The sequence below is a fragment of the Phaethon aethereus genome (assembly GCF_964289735.1).
Source record: "Phaethon aethereus genome assembly, chromosome: 3".
Lineage (NCBI taxonomy): Eukaryota > Metazoa > Chordata > Aves > Phaethontiformes > Phaethontidae > Phaethon > Phaethon aethereus.
The window spans coordinates 26,977,943-27,003,818 of record NC_138576.1 but is presented as its reverse complement, the minus strand read 5'-3'; the positions used below and the strand labels follow the sequence as shown (position 1 = coordinate 27,003,818).

Below are 25,876 nucleotides of genomic sequence, written 5' to 3'. Positions count from 1 at the left end.
TTACAAACTAAGCAGGAGAGAGGGAGAGAAAGGGAGCCAGCTAGAGGGAACTAGAAGGACATCTGAAAGCTTGACGTGCCGTTATGTGGAGAGAGAGCTCTAAAAGCAACGGCGAGCAGGTAACACCCCCTTCACAACCTTCTCTTTGTCTGCCTCACATGGAGGTGGCAGGAGCTGCTGATGTTAGCCAACGGAAGATGGTCACTAATTTTCACAGAATATCATGGGTTTGTTTTCATTTTGCTTACATAAGGTCTTGTATTTGTTATTCAAACCATTGTGTAAGGAACCACTGGCAGAAATACATCATGGTAGAAAAAAATTCAAGCTCAGTAACACTAAGGACACCTGCCCACCTTTAGGTAAGCCACTTGCTTTTCAAAATGTTTGGGAAAACACCTGATGCCCTTCACATACCTGAAGCTAAGTGTTAAGTCAGCATCACTGGAGAAAAGGACATTTTCTTTCTTTCAGTTTCTCTCTTCTCACTGCAAAGATATCTTTTGTAAACATGTTCTTGGGTTTATGAGACGGTTACATTGCACACTTACCCTGCTGGGTTTGGAGGGTGTAATTCAGTGTGGAGCAATGTTTCATGGGACATAAGGTGTGAGCTGCACTTTTCAAGTGTGCTGAACACAGGCAGCACCAGCTTGGAAAAACAACAACAAATAGGACTTTCGTTTTAAATAATATAAAACACCAGAGTTGCACCTCATTTCTGCAGCCAGGCAGGGCTGGGCATATCCCAGCAGGTCTCATTAGGCACAGATGAGCCTCCCTTCTCTACAGTCCCTATTCCCCCTGCTGATACAATATGACACAACAGTTTGTGTGTGCATTTTCCCTTGCGAGTACATTTTAAATATCGGCTCACCATTTTGAACACAGCCCCAACACAAATTAACACAATTCTGATATGTTTTATATAGAGAGGAAAGTTCACAAAGCCTGGTGACACAAAACATTTTCCAATGCTTTGTCAAGAAATCAGTATCATGTCTGAAAAAAGCAAATTAAAAACCCAAATACCTTATTGTTTTAAAGGAAGAGGCTAAATGGAAACAAGCTGGTGAGCAACAGCAGCAGCTGGGGTGAATAGTCACTCCTAAGTTATTAGGGTACCTTTCACATTTCCCCTAGTTTTAGCTCCTGGATGGTCAATCTGGACCTAGAAGTACTTAAGAGATCAGATGCCTTCCAGCATGCAAGATACACATGACACTTCTATAGCATTTTCCAAAATACTTTACAAGCTCAATGAAGTGACATTTCCAATAGCCCTATGAAGTTAGGAGACACAGTGTATTGTATTTTTAACTTTTATTTAGGATAGTAACTGTGTTGAAGAGGACTTCTCTGAAATCTTGATGGACACCTCTGATAGGTTAAGAAATGTCAGTATTGGGATAAATCATCCCCTGAAGACACCTACTCCCCTCCCCTATCTGTGAGGGAAGGTTGAAGGGACTGGCTTGATCTAAACTTTTAACTGCCTCCATTGAGACATCATCCATCTACCTTTCAAGCTGTTGTGGTTTAGCCCCAGCCAGCAACTAAGCACCACGCAGCTGCTCACTCACTCCCCCTCCTGCAATGGGACGGGGGAGAGAATCAGGAAAAAAACCTCGTGGGTTGAGATAAAAACAGTTTAATAGGACAGAAAGAGAGAAGGAAACAACAATGATAATACCAACAAAGGAATGTACAAGAACAAGTGATGCCCAATACAGCAATTGCTCACCACCCGGCGATCGACAGCCCGTCCCTGAGCAGCGATTTCCGCCCCCCGGCCAGCTCCAGTTTATGTACTGGGCATGACGTCGTATGGTAGGGAATATCTCTTTGGCCAGTCTGGGTCAGCTGTCCTGGCTGTGTCCCCTCCCAGCTCCCCGTGCACCCCCAGCCTGCTCGCTGGCAGCCCAGCACGAGAAGCTGGACTGTCCTTGACTGCTCAGCAACAACCCAAAACATCAGCACGTTATCAACAGTTTCTCATCCCAAATCCAAAACACAGCCTCACACTAGCTGCTGTGAAGAAAACCAGCTCTATCCTGGCTGAAACCAGGACACGAGTGCACACTGCTGGCTTTCATTCAGGTATCAGCTATAGCTCAAGTACATGGTGAGGGATTCCTCCTACTTGCATTTATACCTATTTAAAGGAGACTAGGCAGCTAGACTAGAGGTAGGTGTCTACAAAGTTAGGCGAGATGAGTTTTCCCAAGTTGTCTACACTGTGATTAACTTTCATGCTTGAACTCATGTTTTCTTACCCTGCAGTCCTCTGCTACAGTGGATGTCAAGTCCTTGTAGGACTAGTCACTAGACCTTCTGGGACATGTCCCAGAGTTTACCATGGCCAGGCCCACAAATGATTAATCCAGCCAAGCCTCCTAAGGGTGAGTTTGGATTTGTGAAACAGTACCAGATGCACCTCGGTGCACATGTCTATGCAGGGAAAGGTTTAATCTCCCACATTATCTTAGATTCTGTGTCATGTCTGTCCAACAATGCCAGAAACACTTTCCAGCAGCGTAGTTTGACCTTTTACTCTTAAAAAACCCTGTGCTAACAGCAAACGTCAGCACTCCCAGCAGCCTAGAGGGGAAAGAAGTCACTTCCCAAGTAAGCAAATAAAACATTCTAAAACATTCTTATGCAGAGTTCTGTTCCATTATAAAATATGAACACATTATTTTGGGCTGGATGTTAACAGAAAACAAAAACGTGGCCAGTTTGTGCTCCTGCAGCAATACCAAGAGTGGGCTCCTGCTGCACTTAGCACAGATGGTGGGGGCTCTCTGTGGCACCCCGGCAGGGCTGGCCATCCTGCCGTGGCGCACGCCGCAGAGCCCGGCTCTCTGGAGCAGCAGCTGGAGGCCAGCGGACGCCCCGGAACACGCATAGTGGCGTGGACACCTCTGCGTAGGTGACTGAGCCCTGCTGCAGGATTTCAGAGGCTGGAGAGAAGAACTTGCCAAATGTAGGAAGGAGGCAGAGGGAGGGAGATAAGAAAGGAAAGAGCCTGAATCCAAAGGCAGAGGCTATAGGATGTGCTGTCAGTGAGGAGTCCCCTTCTGTGAAGGTTGGCTCTCCTCATGGGCCATACAGGGTACAGGGTGCTCCATCTGGGGACTAGGCGCCTCTTAAAAGACATGACGTTGCAGTGGTGACCATTTCGATGACTCATCTTTCTGTGGTTCTAGCTCTAAATAAATAATTCTGCTTATTTTAATGTCAAGCATGGAACACATTGGTGTGACAGGCACCAGCGGTGGCGACTGATGGGACGAGGATCATTTTCAGCTACATAGCAGCAAAGTACAATGTCTATGGGAAGGACTGGAAGGAGAGAACCCCCCTGTACTGTATCAACTAATTTTTTTGTTTGCTAGAGTATGAATCATACAACCTCCCTGTGTAATATGAGAAGAATATTCCAGCTCACAGTTACATTCAGGGCGATTCAGCAGATTTTTACATAGCACGTTGACCTTGCCTGCAGGTGATGCCTACGACAGTATTAACCAGCTAGATTAGACAGGCAAGATGGTGCATGGGAGTTTATGCTGTGTTGACTCTTTGAAGTCAACAGAGTTATCAGAAGAAAACAGTCAGGAGTGCAGAGGGCAGTTTGTCTTCTGATGCCGCTCTTCATTCACTGTCTCCTACAGTTGTCTTCGGTGTGGTTTTTCACCAGGGAAAGTGAAAGTTCAGGGAAACATTTTTGACAGAAACAGAAAACAAACCTTCTATGTTCAGGAATGAAATTCAGCAGAAAAAATGTCCTGAAGGAATATCCCCCATCAGAAAGGGAAGGAAGGAAGGAAGCTTATGAAGGATTCAAGCTGAATTAGTCGATGTGATTTATGTAAAGCGGCAATCTGTTGAAAGTAAAAAAACATAAAATATTAAAATAAAATGTTGATTACTATCACAGTTTTTTTTTTTTCCATCATGGGGGATTTTCAGCCATTCTGATTATTTTTAACTAGCAGGTTGCCAAACAATGAAAATAGGAAGCACACAATATTCCGCTGGCATAGATGTTCCCAATGATCATGACCTCTCTTGAATCTTACATTTCTAGATGTCAGCATTAGTCAGGAATTTATTTTCTGTAAGTGAGAAGTGACTAAACGGACCTAATTGGTTTTATTTTTTTAAGAAATAGGAATTTTCCATTGGCAGAGAATTGGCAATTCTCTTTGTAGGAGGGGCTACAGACCTAGATAATCTCGAGGCAAAGCTACTGAGAGCTTAGAGTGAGTTATACTGTGTACAAGGTAAGCTTTTTGGATTTTGGACCTGCATAGGGAATTACTGTACTTGAAACTAAGTCAGTGAGTGGGTTTTATGGATTAAATACTTGTACATACTTTCTTTACTAACATGGTTATGTGCATTAAATGTTAAATTATTAATCAACTGCTTTCTAGGTGTACAGATTTAAGAAAAAGAAATTTAGATCTCAGAAGCGTGGAGTGCTTCCTCTTACCCCCTTCTTCCTACTGTAGAGAACATGACGTTATTTACAAGGGGTTCTTTTTTAGCCATTTGCTTTTGCTGCTATTAATGCTTCAGCTTTATTGTTGACACGGTGTTAGTAACTGTGTAGCTAGTATAAACTACGCTCTGTCTACACTTTTGCTGCTGATGTGCATGTACTGGTTCTGAATGGGGGGGATGACAGTCTGTTTAGAAGCTGTTGTTGCTTTAAATTCCAGCAAAGAGTTGGAGTTGAACCAAGCAGGTATTGCACTTTGGCTCTGTCTGTGGTAAAGGCAAATCTAATGTTACCAGAGACAAAATTAAATTCCGTGTCCTCAGGTACTTGCCTAGAGAAATGAGAGGAGCAGGGAGTGTTGTAATGAGATTGAATGCTTACGATGCGGAAGAAAAATTTTTCCTGTCACTTCTTTTAGAATAGAGCATAACGGCTGCTGGAGAAAGCACAGCAGTTGCTGGGTTTATATTGTATATCTGATTAAACAGTAAACTGTACCCTGATAATGCCAAAGAAAACAGAGTTGTGTATCTCTCTCGCATACTCTGCTTTTTGGTCAGAGCACAGTGCTTTGGCATGCAAATGGGTTTTGATTTGCTTGTTCTCCGACACAGGCCAATTGCTCTCAGTACAGACTTCTGCTTAACTAAACTGCAAATACAAAAGACATCTTAGGCAAAATGATACAATGCAATCTCTTAATATAATCTTTTACCTCGTCTACTAATTTGATGAGAGTCTTGGACCATAAATCATTGGTTTCAAACAAGAGAACTTTGACCAAGACTTGAGAACCATTTAGAGACTCAAACCCAGCATTCTGAATCTTTATTTTGCAAAATTTACTTCTTTATTCCAGATAATAGGAAACCAGGCACATAGAAACATGTCTGGGAAACCCAAGCTGCACTACTTCAATGGACGAGGCCGAATGGAATCAATACGGTGGCTACTAGCAGCAGCTGGGGTTGAGGTTTGCCTGTGTTTTTTATACTAAGAGCATGTGACGAATCCTTTTTTTTACTGTTCCTTATAAAAAATGTGACTGACCAGCAGTTTCAAGCTCTGTGTTTAGTGCATTGCTGACCAAGCCAACAATGACCACTAGCTTACCCTAAGCAGAGGGGCAAGTTCCCGTTTCACTTCATCATGTGCCAAGCCTACTGGTCGTACCTTAAATGTCTCTCCCCCGTACCTAGTGAAAGAAAAAATTTAAAACCATAGCAGCAGAACCTGGCTTCTTATCTTCTGATTGCAGGGGTCAAGCACTTTCAATTCTGAAGATCTTCAGTTAAATCCCAATGTCCAAAATAGCAATAAATTATTATGCTTACTACAGTGTATCTTACCCTTGAAGGTACTGTATGTTATAAAACATAGAGTGTTTGTTTTTACCTCTAACAGTTTCTGACATTAAAAATGGAGAGGCAGTGTGGGGATCTGTATGTTTTAAGAGCTGTGAGTTTTTGTCATGGTGACGGACAATGCACCCGAAAGCTGCACGGGTCACACAATCTCTTCTCTTCGTCCCTCCTTTTGGCAGCTTGTGGCAAAGGACCTATAACACAGTTCTGCTGCTGCAGGGTGAATTTTCCTATCCTCTCCTCTGCCTGCACCATCTCTTGCCAGCACTGACAACAGAAGTGGTGTGGTCCTGTCCTCAGCAGGCAGGGTTTTGTGCCTTTCAGTCACCTCAGCTTTAGCCAAAATCTTACCTGCACAAAAATATGAATCACATGTGACAGAGGCAAAATATGTTTTTAAAGATAGCACTTCAAAATCTGATTATCTTTTTTTTATAAAATTCCCCAAAACATAGTGCGCTCTGCCCTCACTGTCTCATGCAAAGCAGAAGCTAGAACATTCAGTGACCAGACATCTTTTCTTCTGTATTTCCTGCAGTTTGAAGAATGTTTTCTGGAAACAAAGGATGATCTGACAAAGTTACAGAAGGGTAAGTTTCCTTCATTTTTTAATAATTAAATAATAATAAAATATAACAACAACAACAACAACAACAATTTGTCTTAGAATACCTAAGAAGTCTTACATCTCTTAAAAAGAAAATCTAGACTGGATCGTACATGGGGTATCACAGATGCACGATGCAGTGTGTTAGACGGTATCATCCACCCAGTTGCTTCAGTCTTCACTGAATCACAGAAGGGCTGAGGTCAGAAGGGACCTCTCGAGATTGTCTGCTCCAAACCCCCTCTTCAAGCAAGACCACCTAGAGCCAGTTGTCCAGGACAGTGTCCAGTTGGGTTCCGAGTATCTCCAAAGATAGAGTCTCCACAGCTTCTCTGGGCAACCCATGCCAAGTGTTCAGACACTCTCATAGTAAAAAAGCCTTTCCTTAACTTCAGATGGTTCACTCTCCTGTGTTTCAGTTTGTGCGCATTGCCTCCTGTCCTATGACAATATAGGTTTCTGTCATCAGATCATCTTGAAATTCATTAGCATTTTAGGTTGCCTACGAAGTTGTTGTTTGATAATCTGTATGAAACCAAAGTTTCAGATTTCTGAGTTTAACCTGTACCTCTGATGCATTCCTGTTTCCCAAGGCAACTACTTGCCTTGCTATCTTTAGCTTCTGTCTTTGTGGACATGATATTCACATTTCCTCCAAACTAAATTACATGTCTGTGTTCTTCCAGTTCATTTGGCTTTTCAAAGAAGTCTGAGCTAGGGTTGGCATTTGAGGTCCTGCTCTCCTTTAGAAACAATGACTTGATCCCCCTGCCACCTGCCAGCTTTCAAAACGTATTTTGAGACACAAGCATAACCATAATATCAGGCAGTTTCTCTGCATGTTTGCCTTACAGCGGATACAGAGGTGGACACAGCTGACCAGTTATTTGAGTCAAGAAATAGGATTCCATGAAGGAAACACTCTGACTCGCTTCTCTGATCTGTTCCTGGAGATATTTTTACTTCTTCCTTGCTAGAATAAAGCTTCTGCAGACTAGTAAGGGATTTACATGGCTACAGTCTCACACAAAATGATATTCAGCTCTTGCAGGAATCTCATGGAAACCACCCACTATTCTCTGCTTCACGCCCGTACAAATGTATGTCATTGTATGGAGTCAATATAGTAGTCACAAAGATAATATTATATGCATATATATTCACATTATATGTTGACAAGCCCTTAAATAGTCCAGATTTCCATAATACTTACCAAGACATGACCGAAACTGGCTCATTATGGATCAGATCGTTCAGTCCTTCTCATCTGTATCAACCTCCATGAAAATCATCCAAGTTAGGGCCATGCAGCACAGGACTTGTCTTCTGCAGTGTATGACTTCTAAAAGTTCTGCATTTTGGTGCTTCTTCAGATTTGAAGAAGCTATGATTTTGCTTTAATATTATGCTATTAAGATGTCACTGATTCTTGGCTTCATGGCAAGCTTTTTTCCACACTATGTTACGAGAGTGAGGAAGACTGCCACAAGGTGAAGGTGCCACCTTCATCCTGAGGGTGCTCACAGGTCATGTGAAGGATAACCAAGGGATCAGGCCCAGCTAGCATGGGTTCATGAAAGGCAGGTCCTGCTTGACCAACCTGATCTCCTTCTATGACCCGGTGACCTGCCTAGTAGATGAGGGAAAGGCTGTGGATGTTGTCTACCTGGACTTTAGTAAAGCCTTTGACAGCGTCTCCCACAGCATTCTCCTGGAGAAACTGGCGGCTCGTGGCTTAGACGGGCTTACTCTTTGCTGGGTAAAGAACTGGCTGGATGGCCGAGCCCAGAGAGTTGTGGTGAACGGCGTTAAATCCGGCTGGCGGCCGGTCACAAGCGGTGTTCCCCAGGGCTCGGTTCTGGGGCCGGTCTTGTTCAGTATCTTTATAGATGATCTGGATGAGGGAATCGAGTGCTCCCTCAGTAAGTTTGCAGATGACACCAAGTTGGGTGGGAGTGTTGATCTGCTGGAGGGTAGGAGGGCTCTGCAGAGGGATCTGGACAAGCTGGATCAATGAGTGGAGGTCAACTGTATGAGGTTTAATATGGCCAAGTGCCGGGTCCTGCGCTTCGGTCACAACAACCCCATCCAGCGATACAGGCTTAGGAGTGGCTGGAGAGCTGCCTGGTGGAAAAGGACCTGGGGGGTCCAGTTGACAGCTGGCTGAACATGAGTCGGCAGTGTGCCCAGGTAGCCAAGAAGGCCAACAGCATCCTGGCCTGTATCAGAAGTAGTGTGGCCAGCAGGAGTAGGGAAGTGATTGTGCCCCTGGACTCGGCACTGGTGAGGCCGTACCTCGAATACTGTGTTCAGTTTTGGGCCCCTCACTACAAGAAGGATGTTGAAGTGCTGGAGCGTGTCCAGAGAAGGGCAACGAAGCTGGTGAGGGGGCTGGAGCACAAGTCTTCTGAGGAGCGGCTGATGTAACTGGGGTTGTTTAGTCTGGAGAAGAGGAGGCTGAGGGGAGACCTTATCGCTCTCTACAACTACCTGAAAGGGGGTTGTGGTGAGGTGGGTGTTGGTCTCTTCTCCCAAGTAACTAGCGATAGGATGAGAGGAAATGGCCTCAAGTTGTGCCAGGGGAAGTTTAGATTGGATATTAGGAAAAATTTCTTTATGTAGAGAGTAGTCAAGCGTTGGAACAGGCTGCCCAGGGAGGTGGTTGAGTCACCATCTCTGGAAGTGTTCAAAAAACGTGTGGATGTGGTGCTTTGAGACATGGTTTAGGGGGCATGGTGGCGTTGGGTTAATGGTTGGACTTGATGATCTTGAAGGTCTTTTCCAACCTTAATGATTCTATGATTCTGTGAAATCAAAAATAATAGGGGTGATTACTTTGCCAAACACCCACTAATAGTTCTCATTCAGAGGCTGAATGTCTCTTTGTCTTTTCCCCTTTTCCCTAGATGGATCTCTGCTGTTTCAGCAAGTGCCCATGGTGGAGATCGATGGGATGAAGATGGTGCAGACCAGAGCCATCCTCAGCTACATAGCAGCAAAGTACAACCTCTACGGGAAGGACCTGAAAGAGAGAGCCCTGTACTGTAACAGTACCACCTTTGTTTGTTAGACTACAGTTCATACTACTTCTCTATGTAACACAAGAATATCCCAGCTCACAGTTAGATTCAGGGTGATGTAGTGCATCTTGACAGTGACTGTGGGTGATGTCTACAACAGTAGTAACCATCTGGGTTATATAGGCATCATGGTGCAAGGGAGCTCATGAAGACCAAAGGTCCATACAGTTATCCGAAGAAGGCAGCCAGGAGCGCAGAAGGCAGTTTGTCTTACTATGCTGCTTTTCATTTTCTCCTGCAGTTGTCAGCAGCAGGCATTTTCACCACTCCAAATTCAGGGAAATGTCATTGATGGAAACAAAAACTTCTCTCTCTAATAACCAGGAATTAGAAGTAATAACTGTTTATTAAAGAACAGGGTTCTTCGGGCACATGGTTTGACCTGAAGTACTTTTAAATGCTTCAAGTTAATTAGCACAGGTAATTCTTTGTTAGAAACTGTACAGACCCACTGTTTAACTCACCATGTCTGATCAGATTTTTAAGACAAGTTTGCATGACACACATGGTAATTTTGTACTCAGGTTCAAAAAAACTTAATACAGAGAAGTATCACGTCTAGTGAAAAATGGAAAGGGCACAGCATTTTAGTTTTTGGTTAGGCACTTTGCACTTGTCTTTCACCCATGCTACCCACCCCCCACCAAAACTGCGCTCTGGGGGGAACTGCTCCAAGCCATGCCAGTAGCTATCGTGCTATTCAGACCTACTGTGTTTGACTTGACCAACTGGATCTATTCCTTTCAGAATTGATATGTACGTGGAAGGAGTAATAGATATGAATGAGTTACTCATGACCCATAGTTTCCAACCAGCGGATAAAAAGGAGCAACATTTTGCTACTATTGTGGACAAGGCCACAAACAGATACTTCCCAGTCTATGAAAAGGTACGTGGCAAAGATGTAGTAGCTAAATTAATATCGTTTTCCTGAAACTCCATCCTGGATCTACACAAACAATTTTTATTGAGGAGAACAGAGAAGAAAAATTACCACTTAAATATAAATGCTATGGTTTTGGGGCTGGGACGAGGATGGAAACAGGACACTATAGAGGGGACAGAAGGCACTACAAATCTGGGACATATGCAGAGCTGCAAAAACCCAGGACACAATGAGCTCCCCAAATGTCCACGTTTCAGTCTGTATGTTGTTTCAGGCAAAAGACACTACAGCATCCACTGTTACATGAAGTTCCTCCCCGTGCACCACACATGCTATGCAAAGCATTACAGCTCCTTCTGTAACAAAAGGGAGGATGGATTAGCTGGGTGTCGAGACCATGAGGCACATTCCCAAAATTGAACAGGAAACGGGTGAGATGCAAGGAGGCTGCACATAATTTGAAAGAGTCCAAGATACTCTTACAATGCCTGGGGCCGAACTTAAGCCTCTTGTAAATTTTATATAGGCGTTTGCAGTGATGGCTGTATCCCATAAAGTCGAGCCTTCAACACAGCAGCGCTGATTGCATGAGCTACAGAAGTGAAGGCAAGAGGGGTACAACTGAGCTGCCAGGAAGAAGAGGAAGGACTGATAAATTATGCCTAGGATGACAGTGTGGTCAAATCATTTGTTTGCACTACTGATGTTCTTCTTGCATTTCCTTTTTTCAAGGATAATATGCAGTGTATGACCTTGCTTTGAAGATAGCATATTAAGTCACATAGGAAAAAAAAAAAATCACTTCTGGTTCTCTGTTTTTAGGTTTTGAAAGACCATGGACATGACTTTCTTGTTGGCAACCGGTTTAGCAGAGCAGATGTCCAATTACTTGAAACTCTTTTAATGGCAGAAGAGTGCAAGCCTGATATACTTGCCAAATTTCCTCTCTTGCAGGTAATTGAATGGACAGATTTAATGGACAACAAATCAAAGCAGGACCACTGATTTAAACTGGCTGAGAAATATATGAGAGTGGGAGGCTGAGGAAAAAAAGTGAAAGACAAAATCAAAATCAAATATCCTAAGTACTTTTAGTTGGCCTCAAATACTGATGGTTACTGCTGCCTTCTGTCACTATTAGCCACAAAACATAATAAGATGAAGCGTATAGATTCTTCTGCAGGATCAACCTCTAATGTTACTTTTAGAGGTACTCTAATGTCTGACAGTTACCATGATTCTAAAACACAATGCTGTTTTGGCTTTGTTTTGTAGAGTTTTAAAGCAAGAATAAGCAATATCCCTACAATAAAGAAATTTCTGCAGCCTGGCAGCCAGAGGAAACCACCACTACAAGAAAAAGATGTACCAAAACTGATGAAAATTTTCCACTGAGCAGCAATCTAAACCCACAGAAACTCTATTTCATTGTCTTTGTGTTTTCTGATAGTGGCAAAGTGAAATTAATGAAAATAGTGAAAAGGTTTTTGATCTCTCTTTCCTTAGCTACAAACACTTCCAAAGCAAATCTACATAAGCATACAAAGAAATGAAATAGTTCACTGCATTAGGGGAAACACTGCACAACACAGGATGTCTTAAATTACTTAAGAGATTACCTCAAATAAAGTCGTACTATTAACACTCTAAACCAATTTGTTCAATGACTTCTTGCTGCTACTTATATACCTAAGGGGTCTCTGGTTCTGTCTTTCTGGCATTCCCAAGAGTTGCTGGAAAATGAAGAGAGCTCAGCCCAAACAATGAGTGATATGCCTGTTCTGGGAAATGCCAGGAAAAGCCTGCAGGTTCTGGTTTGACGGGTATGACAGGTTTGGATTCAGCTTTCCTCTGAACTTAACTTGGACTATGTTGGGAACAGAGATCCTACTGCACCTCTGTTGTGTCACTAGACATTTACGTTCTTGAACTGTAGCTTCACCAATATTTCCTTTAATAAAAGGTCTACTGTAACAGCTAAAAGCACTTTGCAGACTCGACTGAGAGACAAATGCTTGTCACCAACTGCAAAGCTGAAAACTTACTGTTTGAGGAAGGAGGAGTCAGACTGGTGTCAGTTGGTAGTGAGACCTTGAAATGTAGGACTTCATATTGACTTATGTTACTTTAGATTAAACTCAGTTAAATATAAGTTGTACATTGTAATCACTTAAATCAAGATTTACTACTGAGAGGCTAGCACGAAAGCTGAACACATAAATATGTATATTATTTAAACACCAAATCAACCACATATGTAAATGCAACAGCCAGTGCCCTAAAAGCAATTGTCATAGAATCATAGAATAGTTTGGGTTGGAAAGGACCTTTAAAGGTTATCTAGTGCAACCCCCCTGCAAGAAGCAGGGACATCATCAACTAGATCAAGTTGCTCAGAGCCTCATCCAACCTGACCTGGAACGTTTCCAGGGATGGGGCATCTACCACCTCTCTGGGCAACCTGGGCCAGTGGCTCACCACCCTCCTTGTGAAAAATTTCTACCTTATGCCTAGTCAAAATCTGCTGTCTTTTAGTTTAAAACCATTACCCTTGGTCCTATTGCAACAAGCCCTGCTAAAAAGTCTGTCTTACAAGACCCCTTTAAGTAGTGGGAGGATGCATTAAGGTCTCCCTGGAGCCTTCTCTTCTCCAGGCTGAACAACCCCAGCTCTCTCAGCCTGTCCTCACAGCAGAGGTGTTCCAGCCCTCGGATCATTTTTGTGGCCTCCTCTGGACTCTCTCCAACAGGTCCATGTCTTTCCTGTGCTGAGGGCTCCAGAGCTGGACGCAGGACTCCAGGCGGGGTATCACCAGAGTGCAGTAGAGGGGCAGAATCCCCTTCCTTAACCTGCCATGCATGCTGCTTTGGATGCAGCCCAGGATACGGTTGGCCTTCTGGGCTGTGAGCACACATTGCCAGCTCATGTCCAGCTTTTCATCCACCAGTACCCCAAGTCCTTCTGGGCAGGGCTGCTCTCAGTCCTTTCATCCTGGACTGATATCGTGGGTTGTCCTGACTAAGGTGCAGGACCCTGCACTTGGCTTTGTTGAGCCTCATGAGGTTCACATGGGCCCATTCCTCGAGCTTCTCCAGGTCCCTCTGGATGGCATCCTGTCCCTCAGGTGTGTCAACCGCACCACTCAGCTTGGCGTCACCTGCAAACTTGCTGAGGGTGTACTCGATCGCACTATGTCATTGATGAAGATAGTAAAGAGTACTGGTCCCAGTATGGACCCCTGAGGGACACCACTTGTCACCGATCTTCACCTGGACCTTGAGCCATTGACCACTACCCTCTGGATGTGACCATCCAACCAATTCCTCATCCACCCAACAGTCCACCCATCAAATCCCTATCTCTGCAATTTAGAGAGAAGAATGTTGTGGGGGACCATGTCAAAGGCCTTACAGAAGTCCAGATAGATGACATCTGTAGGAATTAACACGTTAGTACTGGCAGTTTTAAACTGGGTAAACTTATAGAACCAAAACTCTTGCTGACAGCAATGATTTCTTTATAAGAAATTCCAAGCAGGTTTTAGAACCAAGGAAGGAAAAACCCAACATTTTTCAGCAGCAGTGCATGTATTAGTTGTTGTTCACAGGCAAGAGCCGTTTCCCTTCTGCCATACCGAAGCGTTCAGGCAGCACTTGCACCTGCTGCCTGCCATCAGAACCTCGAGCTGGTAACCTTGGCCATGGCTGCTGACTCTGCCGTACAAGCTCACCTGCATAGCCAGGCGTTTTTGGAGCTTGCGCACAGACCGCGCCGGCAGCGCCAGGGCCCATGGCACACCGGCAGCTTGGCAGCCCTTGCGCAGAGGCTGCGGCCCAGGCCTCTCCCCCAGTCATGCCGTTGCTGTGACCCCGTCGCTGCCTCGGGGCCTGCAGAGCCTTTCTCCAGTCCCTCTGGGGTGCAGCACCCCGCCGAACCCGCAGCCAGCCCAGTGGAAAAAGTCTCCTCACGAGCCTTCAGGGACAAGGCCGAAGTGGCTCTTCCCTCAGCTACGCCTGCAGGGCTTAGGGATGCTGCTTAACTGCGGGAAGCCGCTCCTCGGTGCCCCAACGCGGTGAAGCCGCCGGAAGGGCGGGAGCGGGGGCGGGCAGTGGGCAGCGGCCGGGGCCGCGGAGGGGAGGAGCGGCCGCCTCTCGGCGGGCGGTGAGGGCAGTTTGCGCGGAGCTGAGAGGAACGCATCGGCGCTGCGAGAGGTGCGGCGGGTACTGGCGGCGGCGGCGGGCAGGGGGGGAGGCGGCCCCGCGGGGCGGAGGCGGGGCGGCCGGTCCACAGGCCGGCGGAGGAAGCGGGGCCGGTGTGAATCTTTACTGCCACGTACGGCGTGTGGCGGAGGGGCGCAGGGGCCGGCAGCTGCTGCCGGGGCTGACGGCCGGGCCGCGGGCCCGTGTGCCGTCCCCTCCGCCGCCGAGCACCGGCGGGTCGCGCGTTGCTCGGCGGAGCCGCGGGAGCGTGTGTCCCGCCGTGGCCAGGCGTGAAGGCAGCGCAGGGCAGCAGGGCTGGGCTGCCCGCTTGCCCTCTCCAGGCCACCCGCCCGGGGGAAAGGAACCGGCCTGCGGGGGCTGGGGGCGGCCAGGCGGGGCCCCTGCCGGCAGGGCGAACGGCGAGGCGCGTGACAGACCGGGCTTCACCTCAGGAACATGCTTGAGTGCCCTGCGGCGCTGCTCGAGGGTGTTGGTGCAGGGACCACCCCCCGCTCTCTCCTGCAGCAGGGGCCGACGCCGGGCGGGGTGGGTGTGTGTAGAGCGATATTGTGTCTGGCTCGGGGTAGAATCAGCAGGGAGCCTGAAGAGGAGTTGCTCTTTGGGGTTAAAGTTTTAAAATCTCTCCGGGTAATTTGCCTTTTGCCTCGTTCGAACGCTCCTTCTAGCCCCGGTGGTGGAAGGAGTGCGTTTTGAATCCAGACTTGGCCTGAGTCCCGGTAGAAACCATAGACTGGTGAGCAATTACAGTCTTAAGACGGTCTCAAGACCCAGCTAGGCTCGATGCAGTCTGAGACCTGTGCTGAAAGGTCATTCTGCTTGAGCAGCCCTGTGCGAGCTGTGTTCGAGGACCAAAGTGTTATGGTGAGCTACTTCAGGGTCCATATCCAATTAGGAAGAAAGTTTACGATCTTGCAGCAGATTATGAGCTTGCTGTTAAATTGACTTACATGTTTCTCACTGGAAGGCTGGTGGCTGAGTTGTTTTGGACAAAACAGTGTGATTTTTTTAATACAGCGATCACAGCGGTAGCTGTCACTGACAGCTGAGATCCAAGGAAGGTCCGATGCACTAGAACATCAAGATAGTTTGTGATTTCAGGTCCATTATTGCTATTCGAGAAAGATAATTTACCAACTTTGCTACTCTTTCATGAGTGCTTTACAAAGAGATATTCATTGCAGACCAGTAACAGAGACACTAAAGTACTTTGCAACCATACATAAGTGTTCAGCCTAAACCCCGAAATCAGTCCGTAAGTGGTGCAGTTCCAGGACAACATAAGTTTTTTCTTATCTGCACAAAAAGCCTCAACCCTTGGCAGTCCTTACCAGGAACTCTCATGGACAGGTTATGTTGATACCTGGACTTTTTTTCCACTGACGCTTGGTCTGCTCTTCAGCTGTTTGGAGTGGAGCACTGAGCTGGGCTGATCTTTATGAATTCCACCTCCGCTTCTGGGACAGGTCAGGGAAGTTTGCTCTTTCTGCTTATGCTAGGCTGTCCTTGTAGTGTGTTTTCCAGCCTTGATCCCATGTGCTGGAAGTTAGAGTGCTTGTCCGGTCTGCGAGGGACCAAATGCAGTTTTCCTCTCTGATGGAGCAGAGTTGAGACTGCCATCTACTTCCTGAGTGCCAAGGAATGAAGTATTTTTGAAGTATGGAAGGTTGAGAGCTCTTTCACTCGATATAGTGTAACTCTCGCACTTATGCAAACTAGAAAGTTCCTGGCCCAGGTCATGGTCTTCTGTGTCTAGGGCCTGGTAAAGTAGCTGTGATAAGGTACTTCTCTAAATGCCTAGTTTGTGCCCTATTGCTGTTCAGGTATTGGGAATCTAACTAGGCATGCATCCATCAGCTCTAGACTAGATGCCAACTCTAAACTGTGAAGTAGTAATCAAGTCTTTATTATCAAACACATATTTATGTATCAGGAGAACTTTGTTGCAAGAGGCTGGGTTGTCTGGGAATATAGGCATTGCCAGGGCTAGGTGGAAGCTGAGCAGTGGTTTTGAAGACCTGTGTTTTGGACTGGGGCACCAGGTTTCTCCTGTGAGTTCAGCCCTTAGTAGAGCAAAGGCTGTTTGCTATAGGGCCTATTGAATATTCCACCCAACACAAAGGACTTAAGTGGAGAAGGCCAGGGATGTGGTCTCCCCTCTTACTGTTGTACTGTTTGATTGTGCCTCTTCATTGACACCTTTGGGATTATGGCCAAAGTTTCAACTTTGTGGCTCAATTACGTACTGTGAAGTCTATGCAAGAATAAATAAGCCTGCCTGTAAACAGATAAAACCTTGGCTTAACGATGAACCACTCTGTTAGTCTGTGACACTGTCCTCTTATTAAATCTGCTTCATTCTTCTGGGACCTATTACTGATAAGTATACAGTGTTAGCTTTGTTTCCAGCACGAGGCAAGCTCACATCAGCTGCTGAGTTCATACTATGGCACGTGACTGCACTTGTTAGTGAAATTTGAAAGTGTTTCATCCCAGTGCCATCATCCAGTGGGCTGACTTCACCCCCCTGCTGCTGGGGACCTTGACCAGGCGTTATCTGCCCAGCAGAGGTCAAGGATATAAATCCTTGTTACAGTTTAACTGTTCATGAAATTGGAACGAGTCTTGAAGTCGGTCCACATTTTCTATAATGGATATATTATGATTTGGCTAATGGTCAAAACAGAACTAGCTAAATGTGGAAGACAGCAGGCTTGGTGAAATATATGCTGGAATATATATTGCCGTTATAAGGTCATATTCCTAAAGGCACAGCAGCACGGGGCTCTGAAACATCATAATGAGAGATGTCAAGATAATGCTGGTGTCTCTGGGTTGGTGTTCTTGTGAAGCAGTTCATCTGACGTAGTACATTTTCAAGTCTGGTATGACATGGATGCTGTCACCTATTAAATAGATTGCATCACTACAAGGTTAAAAATGTATATATTCAGGAATACCCTACAATTCTGTTTTGGTTGTAAAACTCTCGTGAGCTCTTAAAGCTATGTTAATATTTTTAAAGATATGTAGATATCTGTATTATTTAGTAGCTGCTTATTACATTTTTTCATTATTCTTTTTTGAATTGCTGCATATTCTTGTGGTCATGTGTACTTTTTCTTTTTTTCCACTAATCCACAGGAAACTAGATTGAATCAAGCCCAGGTATCTATGTCTTGATTGCCCTTCTACTTTCACATTCATCCAACTGTATTAAGTAGTTTGGAGTGGAACATTTTAAATGCTAATTTAAAACATGCGTCCTGTAAGATCATAATCTTGAATTTATCAGGAAACAAGAACTCTGAAATCATGGCGGGGAAGCCAAAGCTGCACTACACCAAGGGGAGGGGGAAGATGGAGTCAATTCGATGGCTGTTAGCAGCAGCCGGGGTTGAGGTTTGTATCTTTTTTGGTAAGGTGATCAGATTAATCTGTGATTAAAAGTATTCTTTGGAAAGGTTTCCCAATTACATCTCCGCTTAGAGATATGCACACCACCACATGTTGTCATGCAGAATACTTAGATTTAGTGATACATCCTCTCATGTTCTATTTATTTAATGTATTCCTTGAGCAACAGTTGCCCAGTAAAAGGATTTTAACGTATACAGATAATTAAGTCTCATATTTGAAACGTACTTTAAGCTGAGATCTTAAATTGTTGCTGCAGACCAAAACTGTATCTCTGACTTTTGCTGAATGCTCATTACTTCTCTGTGTCTCATGATTGTTCTCAACTGAATGACCATGCGTACCACATGAAAAACTTTAGAACATTATCTCCAAACCAAGTGCTTTTCATTCTTTGGGTCCAGGACCTGAGCAGGATAAATCAGCAAAGCTGCCCTGAAGGCAGTGGGGGAGCTATCTAGATTCACATCAGGTGAAAACCATCCCAAGGCATCTTAATTTCTACGTGTAATTTTTGCTTGAATATGGTGCTTTGAAATTATTTTCTCAGAAACTATTTATACTGCATTGGAAATAAAAGGCTTTTTTAATGGTACTCACTTATGAATGTTGCTGGCAGAGAAGCTGCAGAGCACGAGTGCTGAGGAAACGAAGATCTTGCCCTCATTCAAATGTCCTTCCCATTAAAAAAAAAAAATGCCAGCAGGGGGAAAGAGTGAGATAAATGCTGTGTAACAGAGGCAGCATAACTTATTAAAAAATTCTAAGTATTTCACGTGGTATCAGCTGCTTTTAAGTGTATGATTTGGTGTCTGTTGATTGTTTGTGTGGGCAAGTAGACTGGTCTTTCTAATGAAGGAAGCTTTTTTTTGAAGTGTAAAGCATTGTACATTACTGTGGGGTTGGGGATGAAGAACTGGGATGAAGAATAGGAGTAGGGGGTCAACACAATACTGAGTAGTATGGGAATAATGTGGAGAGGTGGAGTCTAACTTCCAGACTCCCTTCCACTTCCCTATTGCCTTTGGAGTTTGTTTTCTATTAGTGTTGTTTTCTATCTTTGCTTTTCAGTTTGAGGAAGAATTCATAGAAACAAAGGAAGACCTAGAAAAGTTACGCAATGGTGAGTCTGTAAACTGTACCCTAAACATAAATCCACACCAATATAGCAAAAGGACAACAGGTGACATTTTTGTAAGACCTCCAATATGATGTTAAAGATGTCTTTAAAGAGAAGATTTGAAAGACCTGCTTTCATCCCTCAGAATTGGAAATATCTTGGTGTGTTACCAGATCTCTTTGTCAGATTCAGTGTAGTACTGCAGCAGTCTGAGTAGTTTGCTGCTTTTTCTTCCCTAGATGGAGTCCTGATGTTCCAGCAAGTGCCCATGGTGGAGATCGATGGGATGAAGATGGTGCAGACTAGAGCCATCCTCAGCTACATAGCAGCAAAGTACAACCTCTATGGAAAAGACTTGAAAGAGAGAGCTTGGTATGGTAACAGTGCATACTGTTGTTACTAATATTTTCCCATGATTTTTAATATTTGTGAGAAGAATATTGTTGTGAAATACCTGTGTATAAAGGTGCATATACATCTGCCAGTGCTTTGTCTCCTCAGATCCAGGGATTGGATAAATGGACTTTGTAATTGATAAATGATTGTTAATTGTCAACATAATGAGAATGTTATGGCCACCTTCAGGCTCGTTTGATTTCACAGAGACCAGAAGTGCAGTAAGTTCCTGGGCAACTGCAGGACCTTAATACAATAATAAAGGCTAGGTATGCATGGAAAAACAGTAGAAAGAACTACAGCTACCTGCAAAACATGAAGTATCTTTTAAGTGTTCTAATTTCCTTTTTTCAAAGTGTAAAGAATCTTTCACAGCTGATTTTAAAAAAAAAGATAGGTTCAGTTGAAAGTTAAACCAATATTTTCCTAATATTACTTTACTATGTAAACTGTGGATTATGACACATTAATTATTAATTATTTAATTATGACTTTCCATTGTCATAATTAAAGGGCTAATGAAAAAGCAAAAATCCTTATTTATTCTTTCTTTAAAAAAAAAAAAGTCACGCAAAAGTTCAATTAAATCCTTAACCTAACTGACTACCACTTACTAAAGTGTTTATTCTGTGATAATGGAGGGGCAACTCCAGAGATTGTGAGGATTATTATAGGCTGGCATGTCTGAACTGGCAATTGGCAGCCAATTGTTGCCGGGATCCTTTCATGATTAGACCTCAAAAGTCTTTTTTTTCCTCTAGTGTGGTTTGCGTATGTGGTCTTTTCTCCCCCAGTGCAGATGAATAGGTTATAAATGGAAAACGGTGTGAACTCCACTTTAAATACGTTAGTTGCAGACTCGTAGTTATACCTTGCTTGTTGCAGGCACTGTGAGCCTGTTTATAAAGATCTGTGCTTTGAAAAAAAACTGACTTGGAATCAAACTGGAAGAACAAGAAAACAAACTGGTGTCTTATGTTACACTCACTAATAAGCATTTTACTTGGTGATCACTTCAGCATTGTATTTCAGGAAAATAACCAAAATGGCACGTTAAATAAAAATGTTTGTTTCAGGATTGATATGTATGTGGAGGGAACAACAGACCTGATGGGAATGATCATGTATCTCCCTTTTCAACCAGCTGACACAAAAGAAAAGAATCTTGCCTTAATCATTGAACGAGCTACAACCAGGTACTTTCCTGTTTATGAAAAGGTAAGTGATAAATCACCAGTAGTTCACAAAGACAGTAAAGTGGGGTACACATTCTCCCCCAGCCCACTCCCCTGGCCCCACGCACCTACTTTCCAGAAGGCCAGTGGCAGTGCTACTCTGGTACTGTATGATAGAGCTGGTATTCAGCAGTGTGAAACGAGGGCCACAAAATAATATTTGGCTGGCTTCAGTACCGAGTATCTTTGCTGTCTTCTTTAAGACTCCTCAAAGAGCAGATCCTACTTTTTAAACCTAGCTTGGTGGCTGATAGCTCCTAGCATTTTGCATGAATGCACCATTTAATTACCTGTGGCAGCCTTCAGAACTTATTGCCTGAAAGTCTATATACTCTTGCTGTTCAAAGTTAAATATAATTCTGCTTTATAATTAAGGACCTATTACTGTGATCTTTCTCAAACACATTGCTTTAATACATTTTACTTATAGACTATTACTGTATTTTTCTGAATCACTATTTGGGCATCCTTAGGTGTGCACAAAGAGGCTCTGCAAATGGGATTTATCTAGCTTAAAAGCATGAAGCAATTATTTACTGGCTAGTGTGCACTAAAGAGTTAGCCTCTAATGAGCTATGAGGTAAAGCATTGGTATGCTAGCTACCCCCATAGAGCGCAAGAAGAGTCTTCTTGGCTAGGCAAGAATTGATCAGGAGGGGACGGGTTGTTCTTTGCTTCTCTCTGGAACATAGCCTGGATGTTACAGAGTCGCCACTCTCTACCAACTGGCTGTTTGTTCTGTTTTTCCCTTTAGGATATTTTAAGGGTTTTTTTTTTTTTATGTCAACATTTTCCTGTTTGAATTGAGCCAGCTGTGATCCTCATCTCACTATCCTACTTCTGTTTGTAACTTTACCTTTTGTACCTTGTATGGTTATACGGTGCAGACTTTCTCACAGTGCTTTTTCAGAGCGTAGCAGTCTGCTCAGAAGTCTGTGCCAAGGGTACAAAGCTGTATTGTTTCAGAGCTGAGCTGTGTTTCTAGCTTGAATCCTTGGTTCACAGGCAGCTGAAGTCCTTTCAAAAAATACAGGACCTGATGCAATTTAATATGCCTCTTTATCAGAGCCTTAAATTGCACAAGCAAAACCCACAGAGCCTGCCCTGTGAAAAAAAAAAATTGACCATAAACAACATAAACCAGCACTCCTGTAATAGGAGTTCATATAGATCCACTGTCATAACCAATGAAAGGCTGTGCTGAGAGAGACTGATTGCACACATTAATCTTTCAAAGTCTGGTAACATAAGTTTTTAAGTTATTAAAAAATAAAAAAGCAAATTTAGACACCAGTATTCTCCAAACCTGTGCCTAGGTGGCATAGGCTACTGTTATGATATGTTTCAGTGTGTATACTCACTGGAGGAAAGTTTTTACAGGAATCCTTGTTCACTTATGGTAAAGACACAACTAAACTTCTCCATGATTTTTAGCCTAGTTAATTTTGTTAGAACGATTAATAATTTTCCTTCTGTACCAGCTAAGTTGTCCATTGATTCAGCTTAGCAGGGTTTGCAGTCCATGTGTTATGGAATCCTGACAGAAAACATCCCTACCTATGAGTCTTCATTTCAAAAACACTCAGCAGCCAAAAGGTACCATAAAGCACTGCAGGCAATCTGGTTCTGATGGTCTATTTGGGAGTTTCCATACGGCTTAGACAGCCAAGGTGTGGTGGACCCTGTTAGAGCAGTATGGGAAGTAACTACATGGAGGTATCAGCCTTGCCTCTGTCAGAAGTTACTGCCTCTTTTATAGCAAAATTGGCAGATGGGACTGGAGAAGGAATCGGCATCTAAAGCCACAGACTGATGTCCTAGTTCTAGTGCGCATTTGTTAGTTGTTTAAGTGTAGCGTTAGAGTATCCCAGAATCACAGAATCATTAAACTTGGAAAAGACCTTCAAGATTATCAAGTCCAACCGTTAACCCAATACCACCATGTCCACTAAACCATGTCCCGAAGTGCCACATCCACACGTTTTTTGAACAAAAAGTATATTAGGCACAGACACGTTTCCTTCTCCTGCTTCTGCTACAAGGGTGATAGTCTTCAGGAGAAAGGTAGGCTGGAGAGCTGGTAACTGCTCTGAAGCTGTGCTGCAACATTCACCACAACTTGTCTATTACAGCTATTCGGTAGCTTTGGCGGGCTGCAATTCTTGCATCAGTAGTTTGCCACAAAAGAATCCTTCCGTATACAGTGAAGGGTGAAAAGGCTGTGTTCCTTCATTCCTGACCTGTTTCAAACTGTAATCGGCAATCTAAAATTTTGCTGAAACATCTGGGAATTCACTTGAGGGTTTTTTGTTTTGTTTTGTTTTTAAATCAAAGTACATTACAGGTAAACTGTCCTGACTACCCCTTACAGTTACTTTGGTCCTGTTTCTTTTCTATGATTTAAGTCTTTCTTGTGGGACTGGACTTGCTATAGCTACCTGGTGCAGTGGGTTAGAGTGAGTGATAGGTCCACGCACACTAAAACATGAGTTCTGATTTAATTTTTTGTTGTGAGTATATCTATTGCTTTCTAACTTTATAGATTCTTATGTGGATTTGCTCTGCTATGTATTTTTGTAGAAATCTGTCTGTAATGAAATATCTAGATAAAATTGTTACATCCTGTATGACTTTTTTTATTAACTTGTATTTTGTAGGCCTTAAAAGACCACGGGCGTGATTATCTTGTTGGCAACAAATTAAGCTTGGCAGACATCCATCTGCTGGAAGCCATTTTAATGGCAGAAGAATGTAAACCTGATATACTGTCTGCATTCCCTCTGCTACAGGTTAGTAATCATCTGATCTCAATATGGAATATGATACAAATGTCACTGCCCTGTTTTAAAAGCTAATTGATGTTTAAATCTTTTGAGCTATTGTATTGTGTTACTGACAGTTCTCTGGTCTACTTCTGTTGACTACAACCACCTGAACACACGTACACTGCCTTACCTATGGGAAGGCTGTGGCCTGTTGTGTCTGCAGAAAATTTATATTTTGAAGAAATCATACACAAGAGCTGTTAAGTTTCTTATGCGTTGTCTTCCATGGTGCTTTGCACTGAGGTATTCCAGCACTTGCCTCTTTTTTTTTTTGCCCAAATATATCTGCAGGATTTGGATTCAGACTGTGGTTTTTGCTTTTTCTTTTTTCTTTCTGTTTTCTTCCACCTTTACCAGATGAATCTTAGAATAGAATCATAGAATAGTTTGGGTTGGAAGGGACCTTTGAAGGTCATCTAGTCCAACCCCCCTGCAGTGAGCAGGGACATCTTCAACTAGATCCAGTTGCTCAGAGCCCCGTCCAACCTGACCTTGGATCTAATAGTTACTCTTTAATATTGATTTCTCCCATCCCCATCTGGGAAACTAAGGTAAACTTTATAGCACCAGCGTTGCAGATCAGAATATTCCCACCTGGATTTTCCAGAAAGACTAATATGTTGTAGGTGTGGTTTTGCCATTTATTGTTTTTTTAATGGAAAATGCTAAGTGCTGAGCTGGCTGTATGGAGCCACTGTCTTTCTCTGCTTAATAAGTATGTCTGAGAAGTAAAAATCCAAGTCACCTGATGTTTAAGCTGTAAAGGATGGAATTATAATTTCCTGACTTTCATTGGCTTTACTGCCGCTTCTTACAGGCTTTTAAAGGAAGAACAAGCAACATTCCTACAATCAAAAAATTCTTGCAGCCTGGCAGCCAGAGGAAGCCACCGACAGATGAGAAGTTTGTTGCCATTGTGAGGAAAATATTCAATATCTAATCATGTGGCTGCTGAAGAGAACACAAATGTAGTATATTACCAGAGCTATGCCTTGTAAGTGTAAACTGCATAGATGTATTCTATAGCTTGGATCATATAGCCAGTCACATGGTAATCGTTGAAACAGAATACACTTCTAAATTAGTGTAAAAGGCTGATTTGGACCTGTCGAGTCCAGGAAGTGGTATTTCATGGAACAATTGTATGAAATAAAATATGATGATACTTTGTGTTTGTTTAATTACAGTCCGTGCCTGGTAGGGTAAAATGTTTCAGCTGTAGCTTTCGGAGTATTCTAGAAGCATGTGTGCCCCCTGCCCCCTTATAAGCTGCAGGAGAGAAAAGCCACCCCATAAAAATGGGGCAGTTGTTTAAAGTCAGGCCTAGAATCTTTTGGCTTTGTTCTCTAGGTGGTCTCCTAGAACAAAATTCACTGTCCCCCTGCTGTATGTCACTGCTGTCTCTGTACTTTCAGAGCTGCAGTTTAAAAGATAAATAAATAAATATTTAAAAAATAAAAAAATTTAAAACTTATGATCCTCAAGTTTATGGGCAAAAGAAACTTGTTTAATCCCCATATGAATCTCTTAGAAGAGATTTTGTTCACTGAAAGATCAAAGTACATGTTTAATTAGCCTGAGGTGGTTTTCATCCATTGAAACCTTCTATTCCCTTGCTCTTCTTTTTGCTTGCTTGGTCACAGTGAGGAAAATGCCACTTGATTGGGTTTTTTCTAAAATTTTACCTTCTCCGGTCACTCCCCAAGTAGCTGTAAAGACAACTGCACCGGCTGCTTACCTTTTCAGCAGAAGAGTTAGTTTTACTTCAACAGTGCTTAAAGCATTCACTACTATTTCAGATTCTTTACCCTAATTTCATGGGAACCATCACTGTTCCCTTTAAGAACAGTGTCATAAACTATTCATCCTTGCAGTTAGTTGTTTTTCTCAGCAGGACTCAAACAGATTAGGCAGAGAAAACGGTCAACCAGTGTATATACAGAACTGCTGCCCAGCAAAGTTAACTCCTTTTCTGACTTGTGCATAAGAAGAGACACACAATGTATCTCGGGGACAAAAACCAAAAACACTCCAGCCACCTAGGCACTGCCCAAGTGAGCTCCCAGGAGTTTAACATTAATGTTACCTAGGTAACATTAGCCCACCACAGTACTCAAGTTTCACTGAACTACACCTCTGTTCCAACCAAGTGCGATGATTGCTGAACCATCACAGAGACTGGCACAGGATTTCGCCTTTGTATTTTCTGAGTCCTCAGT

General features: G+C 43.4%; 2 protein-coding genes across 2 annotated transcripts; both read left to right on the top strand.

Annotated features, from left to right (window-relative positions):
* Window positions 1–5,396: 5,396 nt before the first annotated feature.
* LOC309403901 (glutathione S-transferase-like) lies at window positions 5,397–11,842 on the top strand (the record flags this gene model as incomplete). Its single annotated transcript, XM_081998192.1, has 6 exons — window positions 5,397–5,483; window positions 6,413–6,464; window positions 9,388–9,520; window positions 10,309–10,450; window positions 11,270–11,401; window positions 11,723–11,842. The coding sequence occupies 6 exons, from the start codon at window positions 5,397–5,399 to the stop codon at window positions 11,840–11,842; spliced, it is 666 nt and encodes a 221-aa protein (XP_081854318.1).
* Window positions 11,843–17,559: 5,717 nt separating this feature from the next.
* Window positions 17,560–24,597, top strand: LOC309403900 (glutathione S-transferase; the record flags this gene model as incomplete). Its single annotated transcript, XM_081998191.1, has 6 exons — window positions 17,560–18,066; window positions 19,153–19,204; window positions 19,441–19,573; window positions 20,674–20,815; window positions 23,490–23,621; window positions 24,475–24,597. The coding sequence occupies exons 1-6, from the start codon at window positions 17,980–17,982 to the stop codon at window positions 24,595–24,597; spliced, it is 669 nt and encodes a 222-aa protein (XP_081854317.1). The 5' UTR covers window positions 17,560–17,979.
* Window positions 24,598–25,876: the final 1,279 nt, after the last annotated feature.